Source organism: Epinephelus moara, chromosome 22 (genome assembly GCF_006386435.1).
Source record: "Epinephelus moara isolate mb chromosome 22, YSFRI_EMoa_1.0, whole genome shotgun sequence".
Classification (NCBI taxonomy): domain Eukaryota; kingdom Metazoa; phylum Chordata; class Actinopteri; order Perciformes; family Serranidae; genus Epinephelus; species Epinephelus moara.
The window spans coordinates 31,269,414-31,280,524 of record NC_065527.1 but is presented as its reverse complement, the minus strand read 5'-3'; the positions used below and the strand labels follow the sequence as shown (position 1 = coordinate 31,280,524).

The 11,111-nt window shown below is 37.8% G+C and overlaps 2 protein-coding genes across 3 annotated transcripts in view; one reads left to right on the top strand and one right to left on the bottom strand.

Moving 5' to 3' along the window:
• The window catches only part of LOC126383971 (collagen alpha-1(XIV) chain-like), an 849,933-nt gene that overhangs the window by 443,043 nt on the left and 395,779 nt on the right, over nucleotides 1-11,111 (top strand). The window lies entirely within an intron of this gene.
• The window catches only part of LOC126383953 (LIM/homeobox protein Awh-like), a 19,378-nt gene that overhangs the window by 5,738 nt on the left and 2,529 nt on the right, over nucleotides 1-11,111 (bottom strand). For both annotated transcript variants that reach the window (XM_050034728.1, XM_050034727.1), the window contains exons 2-6: nucleotides 10,397-10,520; nucleotides 9,421-9,623; nucleotides 9,132-9,240; nucleotides 8,544-8,682; nucleotides 2,898-3,130 (exon numbers count right to left, since the gene is read on the bottom strand). In XM_050034728.1, the coding sequence (XP_049890685.1) occupies nucleotides 2,898-3,130; nucleotides 8,544-8,682; nucleotides 9,132-9,240; nucleotides 9,421-9,623; nucleotides 10,397-10,513 (801 nt within the window). In that variant the 5' untranslated portion in view covers nucleotides 10,514-10,520. The remainder of the gene's footprint in view (nucleotides 1-2,897; nucleotides 3,131-8,543; nucleotides 8,683-9,131; nucleotides 9,241-9,420; nucleotides 9,624-10,396; nucleotides 10,521-11,111) is intronic.

Genomic DNA, 11,111 nt, shown 5'->3' with positions numbered 1-11,111 from the left:
GTTATTCATATTTTAGCATACATTATTACTAATATTAGTGCACACTGCACACTATTAAAATATTGATTGAGAATCGCATACAAGACCCAAATGACATGCTAAATAATACTGATAGCAAATTACAACACTTAAAAGCAATTTTTATTTGGTTGGCTGGTAAAATATCTGCCTGGCTGGTAAGTGAAAAAGTTAGTTTTGGACCCTGCCCACACTGTAACTAACTTTTTTTGGAAAAATGAAATAGTGATTCCACCAGAGAGAAGCAGACAGAGGAGTGTACAACGTCTGTTTGAAGGATATATCCAGAATGTCAAACTGACTGAGCAGCAACAACAGGTTAAAAAGACAAAGATAGTTAGAAGCTACAGTAAAGCCGAACTAAAGGCTACAGATCACAGTGTAAAAGTGAACCGCCACATCACTGGTGATCATGACAGAGGACAATGAATATAAAGGGAAACTTCACTGATAATGAACCAGCTGTGAGGCATCACAGTGTGTGCAGATGAACAGTGTTTGGCTTCAGCTTGTGCTGCTGCCAGCACCTGATCCTCCTCTGTCGCTGGATGGGCAGGGATCTCCAGGGGAAGTCAAATAATGTTCATCTGTGCACAATGCCATGCCACACAGCTGGTTGAACATCAGCAAAGTTTCCCTGCTTCCCTTCATTGTTATAATCATTAAAAAGCAAAAGCAGCATGTGTATACATTCAGTAGGCTATATCTTCAGTAGCAAGCTAGCTAACCCTACACTTTTCAGGGTTTGATTTTGGTTTTGGAACAGGGAGGAAATGTATATCTTTTTTCAACCTTTCCAGTTAACGAGTAAATAAGGAAGTAGAATCACGACAAAATAAGTGATATAGTTTTCCAGTTTGCCTTCAAATATTAAGTAAAAAATAAAGAAAAATTCTGTCTTATTGCTTTAGTTTATAAACAACAACATTAACTCACAGTGAGATTCAGATTCTGTATTATCAACATTAATAGTTCAACAAAATAAAGTCTACCACAAATTACACATTTAAACAGTTCCCATATACAAAAAATGTCCCCTGGAATCTAATCTAATATAATGACGAAAACTTTCTGTGTGTGTGTCTCTGTGTGTGTGTCTGTGTGTCTGTTCCACGTTTTTCTCCTCACTGACTTGGTCAATCCATGTGAAATTTGGCACAGTGGTAGAGGGTCATGGGAGGATGTTAATGAAGCAATATTACATCAATTGGCCATAGGGGGGCGCTATAGCAACCGATTGAAATGACAAACTTTGAATGGACATATCTCATGCCCCGTATGTCGTAGAGACATGAAACTTTGCACAGAGATGCCTCTCCTCATGAGGAACAAATTTGCCTCAAGAACCCATAACTTCTGGTTAACTTATGAATATTGTGGAGGGCGTGGCTCATCACATAAAGGTGTATAACATCTCAAGGGTTTCACCGATCACCACGCAACTTTGTAGGCATATGACCACACATAATCTGAGGGGACCCCTCCATTATTGACCCCATCAAACAAAATGGGGGCGCTAGAGAGCTAATTTCTTATCTAGGCCTAACCGCCATATTGATTTTTACTAAACTTGGTAGATATGTAGAACAGGACGCCTCAAGGTGACTGGAGAAATTTAACTCTAATTGGCAACTGGGTGGCGCTATAATAACAGAAAAATGCTTAAAAATGGCTAAAATGCGACCGATCGCTGTGGCTCCCCCTGTGGACCAATGCTGTTGTTTTCCTTCTAATTTTTGGTATGACTAAGTCATGGTATGGTATGCTGTACTCAATGGATATGGACTAGTCTATATATATAAATCAACAGGTGATTTCCTTCTCTTTTAGCAAAATCCTAAATGATTTTTTTCCCCACCTGGAACTTTATGCTCTGCCATTTCTCCTCTAATGTGGCCAAGAAGTAACCTGTGACAGGCTGTTATGCTACCATAACTATTGCACATTAACATATATGTAGTTTTTGACGAGCGTCACATAGGTTTACATTACCAAAGGTTAATGAGCTGATATGGCACCCTCCTTACAGACAGATAGATATGTTTCTGAGTGTATGTGTATATATGTAACTGTATATCTTCCATGTTTATATAATTTAGTTTTCTTTTTCTTCCTTCAATATCCATTTTGTTCTATTTCATTGCCTGCTGTGCTGTTTAATCTACTAACCTTTAACCATGTTTTTTGGCATGTGTATATTTTAAATTACACCTTACACTGACCCAGTTTTATTTATGACAGCTACCATTGACCTGTTCACATTTCTTTTATTCACACTCTTTATATTTGCACTCTTTCCAACTTTCCCTCAGGATAATAAAGTTTTATCTCATCTTAACTGAAAATTTATGAACATATTATAATATTTTCTCTCTCTGTAATGTGAAGGGGGTTACAGCTGAACAAAAATCATCAAAGTGAAAGAATTATAGTAGAATTTTGCTTCTTTTTTTTTTTTTTTTGGTTGAAAGGGGACTTCAAAATCCAGACTATGATTTTACTTATTCTAGTAATCTCTACATTTTCTTTAAACTAGATCACATGCGTCAACACTGAGCATCAGATTCATATCTGCAGTCAAGTGCAGCAGTAGCTCTGGGATGTGTTTACCTACCAACTTGAAGCTAGGGGAAAGTGTTTGCCTTCATGAATTGTACAAAAAAAAATAAAACAACTTCACTATCTTAATGGCTCATGTTTTGTCAGTAAAAGTGTTTTTAGAAACAGCTAAAAGTTGGACTTGGGCTTAAAGCCGAAACTTTAAAATCATTAACTTAATTAAACTGTACCCACCTGAAACAAACAAACAAACAAAAATAATACCTAAAATATAATATCTTAATACTTTGACTTTATAATGTCGCTCATGTAGTTTGTACCTGCAAGACTCTCTTTGGCAGGCCAGTCTTGTGTGCGAGGCAGGTCCAGTCTTTCCCATCAGGGTTGTGTTTCTGGGCGAAATATGACTCCAGTGCTCTGAGCTGCTCGCTGCGAAAACTTGTTCTAATTCGCTTGGTCCGCCTGCGGGCCCGCCCACCTGCCACCTTGTCATCCAATCGTGGCTCAGGACTGCTAACAGACTCCTCCCCTTCACCTGAGACCTGACTTTGAGCTGTTATGCGCACGCGCACGCACACACACACACACACACACACACACACACACACACACACACACACACACACACACAGAGCCAGAATTACAACAGACAAACTCAGCTCAACTTTATAAAGGTGATAATATCATGACGTATGTCTTACTGTGAAGAAGCACTGGAAACAACACACTTCACAAGATTTCCTCTGTCACTTCTTCTTAAATAACTTCTTCTGCCAGAATTTAATGAACACATTTTTTTTTACTGAAGACAAAGAGAAAAGGTAATCTTTTCCCTCACATAAATATCATTACAATATCTACCCACTCCTCTAATTTGGAGAGTTCAGGAAGCAACCAACGCCTTGTGAGGGCTTTCTTGCACGCAGATATCAAAATGCCAAACATATATTTGTCAGAACGCTTTGCCTTAAAATCCATACATCCTAAAAATAATGCAGAAAATTGCAAATGAACATCAGTGTTAAGTATCTTTTTCAGTGCTTTATGAAATTCTGTCCAGTAAGGTCTGATCACTGGACACTCCAAGAACAATGTCAATGACTGGCCTCCTGAAACCCACACTGTCTCCAGCACTTGGCGTCCCCTCCAGGAGAATGTGCTCTCTGCTTCGGTGTGATTAAAGAAAAAAACGGAATAAACATTTCCACCCAAACTCATGCCATACGTGAGTTGCTACTTTTCCACTTTTTTTTTTAGTTTTTTTTTTTTTTATACATTTTCTGTAGTGTAGGGTTTTCTTGTTGTAAGGCCTTTATAGTGTTTAGAAATAGCACCCTTATTGGCAACATTTTGTTATATTTCTAATGTTATGTTCAAAGTGACTGTGTACCTGGAGATATTGAAAAATAAAAATCTGATTTTTCAAGACAATATTCTTTCTTAAGCATCCCAAAGTCTCAAAATCATCCCTTTTCTGTGAGGGAATAGATTGTAGTTATTCATTTTAACATCTGGGAGTTAAATCTATTATCCACTTTATTAGGCTTGAAAGCAGGGTCATAGGCACACCATTGAATAACTCCAGATTTTTAACTGAGATTTCAACCAGGGATTTTGTATAGTATCCATAACTCTCCCAAATTTTGGTGGGCCAATACTGCATGAATCAGAGGATCATTCATAATGGAAAGTTCAATTTCTTGAACCTCACATGAAATAATGGAGTACACATTTTAATTAAGGGCGTAATCGGGGCTGCATAGTTTAATCCTAGGTTTTCTCCCCTGCCAAATAAATCTGGAAATGCGATTATTCATTTCAGTAATTGTTTAGAGGGAACTTCCACAGGAAGTGCTTGAAAAAAGAAAAGATATCGTGGGAGAATGTTCATTTTTACTGAGTAAACTCTATGGCTAAGACCAGGGAAGGAAATGGAATTCCATTTGTGTATGTCATCTTTAATTTTGGTGTGATATTTCTCTCATATGTTTTGGTGGTATATAATTAAAAGTCAAAATCTGTGTTATTTCCTTGTTAAATTTATATCCTGCATATCTACCGAATGTCTCTAGAAGGTTCATTAATTCAGAAAATGAGTTAGGGGGTTTATTTAAAAAGATCAAAATATCATGGGCATACAGTGCCACCTTGTGGTCGTCTTCATTTATGCGGATACCTTCCATACTCTCTGTCTGCCTTATCCACTGTGTGAGAGGATCTATATAAAGTGCAAAAGCAATGGTGAAATTGATCACCCCTGCCTCGGTCCACGTTCTAAGATGATTGTGTCTGAGAGGTATCCATTTATTTTTTTCCAGGTTGATGGCTTACTGTATAATGTACATATGCCCCTCACAAAGTTTTCTTGCATGCCAAATCTCTGGAGGACTTTATATAAGCATGGCCAGCTCACTGAATCAAAGGCCTTCTCTGCGTCTAGACTGACCAGGGAGGCTTCAAGATTGCTCTGTTCAATATGGTTTAATATGTGCGATGATCGCCTGATATTATCATGAGTTTGTCTTTGTGGGACAAAGCCAGTCCAGTTGTTATGTATAAGCTGGGGAAGGATCTTTTCCAATCTTTTGGCAAGGATGGCAGTGATAATTTATAATCAACACTCAACACAGAAATTGGCCTATATAATCCACATTCTAATTTGTCTTTTCCTTCTTTATGGATAACCAAGATCACTGCCTCACTCCATCATGGGGGCATTTTAGTATCCGTTAAGGCTGTATCGCACTCTTAAAGAAGGCTTAGCATGAACTCGAATCGCAAAGTCTTATACCACTTGGCTGGAAAGCCGTCTGGGCCGGATGATTTGTTCGCTTTAAGCCTAGAGATGGAACTGTTTCGCTCTTTCTCAGTTACCATAGCTGTTAATATTTTTATCAATTTAATTTTTTATTAATTTAATTTAATTTTTTCATTTTTCTTCTGTTATGACAGGTAAGTTGAGAGAATTAAGGAACTTGTTAATTTGTTCCTCACCTTCTAAGTGTGGTTGTGTACACAAAAGCTTGTAAGACTTCGTAAATGTTTTTTGTATTTCATCTTGTTTATACCGTGCAGTTTTGGATTCTGGGTCCCTTATTTTGTACATAGCATTATCTGCTCTTTGTGTTTTTTAGCTTTCTATTCAGGCTGGAAGTTTTATTGATTTTGAGCCTGACTTGTAGTATTTCTGCTTTGAAAACACCATCATTTTTTCAGTTTCCTGTAAATATAACATATTTAATTCTTTAATTCTTTGATTTCGTTGCTAATTTAATTTGTTTTTGTCAACAAGTCAGGTTCTGTTCCCTTTTATACTACGACTCAAGATCTTTCAATTCTCTATTGAGGTCCATTAGTCTTAATTGTTGTTCTTTCTTTTAATGGGCACAGAAAGATATAGTTCTGCCCCTGTATACTGCTTTTACGTTATCCAGTACTATAGCTGTATCAACCTTCTTCTCATCATTTTCTTCTAGAAACACTTTTATTTCTTTTCTTATCTGAGTCTTAAATTGTGGGTTGTTTAAGATATTTGTATTTAACCTCCACAATGTTCTTCCCCAGTTGTCATTAATATGTATAGTGCAAGAGACGGGTACATGATCAGATAAATTGATAGGTCCAGTATTACAACTCTGGAATCTATGGCCTTCTCTCTGTAACACAAAGAAATAATCTGTTCTTGAATATGTATCATGGGGGGATGAATGAAAAGTTTAATCACGGCCAGAAGGGTAAAGTCTCTCCAGAGATCGAATATGCCCAACTCTGCCACTAAAACATTAATTTTCTTATGCAGTGGTCTAACAGTTGAATTTCTTGATGAGTCTAATTATGGATCAAGACGGATATGATGCTTTCTGTGATATTAAAATTGCTACGCCTCTTCTCCAGCCTGATTTATAAGATGAATAATATATCCTTAAAAACCCCATTCTCTTAAGTTTTTCGTGTTCTGATGGAGTGAGGTGTGTTTCTTGCAAGAGTACTATCTGTGCATTTTCCCTTTTAATGTTTGACAGTATTTGACTTCTCTAAGCTGGGTTTGATATCCCTTTCACGCTGAAAGAAGTAACTTTAAATACTTGATTATTCATAGCCTTCTATATTGATTAGCAGAAATCAAATCTCTCCCGATATCTTTTGTGGCATCAAAATTGTACACTGAAAAGATCTCTCCCAACACTTTTTAACAGAACATTATCAAACCGATTTAGAACAGTTGTTTCCAAAGTAGAGTCTCATTTCAAAAGAACCTTTTGAGTCTTTGTAAGGTCAAAGTCCACGGAAGGGGTGGGGCCCTAAGATGTGGTTGCATACTGGCGTAAGTCCAAATAAAATTAAGATAAAACAAAACAGTGGATAACTTACCAGTGAACAACTCATTTTACTAGGTAGGTATTACAGCTGTAGGAAGCCTACGTACCAGTGAGAGCTCCATGTTGGTCTTTAAGACAAGAATAAAGACGAGGAATCATAACTTATCTGTGTTTATAATACCACAGAACACAATTAGTCTTGTGTTGTGGGGGATTGCCTTCTAAATTCCTGTCGGTTTCCTCGGGAAGTCATATCCCTCATGGCCTCTGCAGCGTCTTGGAACAGACGGGTGTCATCATCATAGAGGATGCCTTGCAGAATACAGCATTTGGAACTTTATTTGTTTTTTCTTTCAGCACTTTCTTGGCTTCGGCGTATTTTCTGTGTTTCTTAAGCACCTTGGTCGGGAAATCATGGTCAACGTAAAAGTGCACTTTATCACAGAACACCTCTTTTTTTTCTGCCATGCTTTCCTCAAGGGACCTCTTCCTTCGTCAGGTAACTCCCAAACTTGAAAACAATCCTTAAGTTGCCTTCCCACGCTTGACCCTCCTGATCTATTAGCTTGGCCTCTGGATTAGCTTGCTGCTGTGTTAGCTGCTTGGTTATCGCTGATGCTGCTTGAAGCATGGTCTCCATCTCATCAGTTCTCTCCTCTGCCTCGTCCTGTCTGTTGTTTGCTCTCCTCAGCTCTCGTTTGATGTCTGAGAGTTGTACCCTGTTATCTGTTCTGAACTCCTGAAGTTTGTTGAGAATGCTCTGCAGACTAGCTTTGGGGCCGTCCACGTCTTGTAGATAGCGATCTGGAGGGCTGCTTCGGCTAACATGTCCTTGCCTCTGTTCAGGATCCTTCTGTATCATGTTTATGGTTGACCTTCTTCTGGTAGTAACCCCTCTGTCCACTATTAAGCAGAATATACACTAGGATTGACACAACAAAGGGTACTTGGGGGGTTACTATGCAAAACTGTGGGGGAGCTCGGAAATTCATCAGTCATTGGCTAAGCGGCAGAACCGGAAATCCAATATAACATATTTATTTCCACATTTATTTATTATTTTATTCATTTATTTTTGTATTTAATTACATATTTATTTATGCATTTCTATTTTATTTATTTATTCCTGTGTGTATTTACATATTTATTCAAATATTTTTATGCATGTATTTATTTACTCTCTAATTTATTTATTTTTTGTGTTTATTTGTTATTTTAACTTATCATGTAGCAATTAATTTATACATTTATATATTCTTTTTTTAATCTGTGGATACCTAAATTAATTTTTGTACTTTTAGCATATATTATTTATTTATTATTTATTTTTTCATTAATTTAATTTTAATTTTTTGATTCATTTTTTCATTAATTTTTCAACAAACTTGTGTCATTATTAGTCCTCCACACTTTAAGGCCTCCTGGTGAATGACACCATCATCTGTATAGAGTTAAAATGTTTTAACTTTTCACCTGGTTAATTCAGTGGAGGAGGAGGAGGAGGAGGAGGAGGAGGAGGAGCAGTAAAATAAGAAACGACGGCTGTTACCTGAACATTATTTAAAAATAGCGTTTCAGAGATGGAAAGGTGCATTTTTCCATATATACCAATGAACACACACACACACACACACACACAGCTCTCACCTTCTTTTAGATTCAATTTGGGCTGGAGATCACGTGATAGCGAGACACTCCCGCTGTCGTCATGGTAATGCGACTGACAGTAGAGGTTCTGGCCCTGCATGCAGTACAGGTTCCCCGGTATTAATGTCACATCACACTCCTGCAAAACATGTTCATCATCATAAAAATATTTACATATAAGATAAGACAGAACTTTATTTAATCAGACAGAAAATGTTGCAGCACAAAGTAGGAAAGAATACAAATATAAAATATCAATAAACAAATGAAAAAACATTTAAACAAGAATAACAGTAAGGATCATAAGCTGATCGTATCTCAAGTTGCTTCTTGATAAGTTGCATAGAGATATGTATATAAAAAAATCAGGTGAGTGTATATGGCTACTGCATAATGTTCAATGAATACGTCCATAATATTGCACATTACGTGTCATTATGTCAAGTGATACAGAAGGTTGTAAGGATTGCAATCCACAGAGAGACAGTAATCCAATTCAATTTATGTTTTTTCTAATGATGACATATAAAAAAATCATCAAATTGTGTCCTAATGTTTCTGTAAATGTTTCTTATAAAAGTAAAGTACCTGGCAGGAGAAGCAGTGAGGATGGAAAGTCAGATCACCAGATCTCATGACTAAAGCGGAGGCTGGGATTGGCTGAAAGCAGCGAGCACACTGACCACCTCCAAACATCCTTAGCAGGAGGAGAAATCAAAAAGGGGTCAAAGGTCAGGAGGTATCAACAGATGCTGCAGGGGACCCACGTTTAATCCCAAAACCTGAAGAGTACAAACTGTTTAAAACTGTATTAAAGAAACAGTCGGACATTTCTATAAAAAAAACAAAACACAGTGTGGAGAGTGGTTCCTCTGACCTGCAGTAGTCTTGTTGGCAGTAGATGTTTCCATCTCTCCAGTAGAGTGAGGGGTGCGTCTGCAGCTCGCACTGACACTGGCTGCAGCGGAGGCAGACACTGTGCCACACACTGCCTGCAGCCAAGAGGAAGAAACGGTCGCACACCTGCTTCCCGCAGCCGGCACACGTTATTGGCCCCTGGATGGACACAGCTGTCGCAGTCTGAGACAGATTGACAGGCAGATTTATTTAGATGAGATAGCTGTGATGGCTTGCTTTCATTATTAAGAAAATAGGAAATGAGCCTTTGCCTTGCTGGAGTGAAATAAATAATGTGAAGGATCAACATGCACCAAAAGTGAAGCGCATCAAACTGCTTTGAAACTTGTTTCAGTTTTGAAGTGTCAAATGAGGACACAGAGACCAGACTTTGTTTTGGTGCATTAGTCCCTTCATACTTCTACCTCGCTACATCTCAGAGGTTTGTATTGTACTGTTTACTCCTCTACATTTGTCAGACAGCTTCAGCTCAGATGACAGTTTTTTATCTCCTTTCTGTTCAGTAAAAATATGTATCTCCAGATGTGTTGATGTTGAATGTTTGTGACAAACTGAAGGATGAAGTGTTCCTTTAGGTGCTGAGAAAATCCTCCTCTATTTTAAGCTAAGTTAACTTTTTAAAAACCTTATTGGATCAGCTGAAATGACCTCATTGAAAGGGTCTTTATAAACCGGTTAAAATGAGGTCAACCTTAAATATCTACAGCAGTTAAATGACACATACACATTATTGCAGCAGTAATATTAATCCAAAAACATCAGACAGAAAAGGAAAACAATGACTGCACTATAAGTACTTCTGGAGCATTTTGCTGATAAATACTTGTACTTGTATTCTTGAATGCAGGACTTTTACTTGTCGTTGAGTATTTTCACAGTGGCACTTGTACTTCAGTAAAGGATCTGAATACTTTCCCCACCACTGTTATGCTCACATTGTCTGCAGCAGCACTCTCCACCGTCCCTGCCGGGCCTCCACCCAGCTCCGCCTCGTCACCAAGGTCACCGCAATACAACAGGTCCTCCAGGGCTCGGTCGTCTGGTGACATCATGATTGTCCTGAGAAGGTAGAGAGGGTAATAACCAGTCCACTTGGTAATCACAGCCCTCATTAGAGAGCTATAAACAGACTCACTAAGTGTCTCTATTAATAAACAACAACAACACCACAGACACCCAGAGACAAAAACATGTAACACAGCTGTTCTCTCTGTGTGAAATGTAAACACTGTTTTCATTTTTGGGTGTTGGTTCCTTTTCATCCAGTATGTATGAAAACTATACAGGTTCAATCTATTATCTATCTATCCATCCAGCCAGCCAGCCAGGCTTTTCATTAAGAATGGTGTATAGATATTATTTACATTGTTTTATTCACTTACTTTATTGTTTTTCTGTTATAAAATTTTATTTGATCAATTTTATTATTATTTATCTTACTATATAATGATGAAAACTCTGTGTGTCTGTTCCACGTTTTTTCTCCTCACTGACTTGGTCAATCCATGTGAAATTTGGCACAGTGGTAGAGGGTCATGGGAGGATGTGTATGAAGCAATATTACATCAATTGGCCAAAGGGGGGCGCTATAGCAACCGATTGAAATTGCAATCTTTGAATGGGCATATCTCATGCCCCGTATGTCGTAGA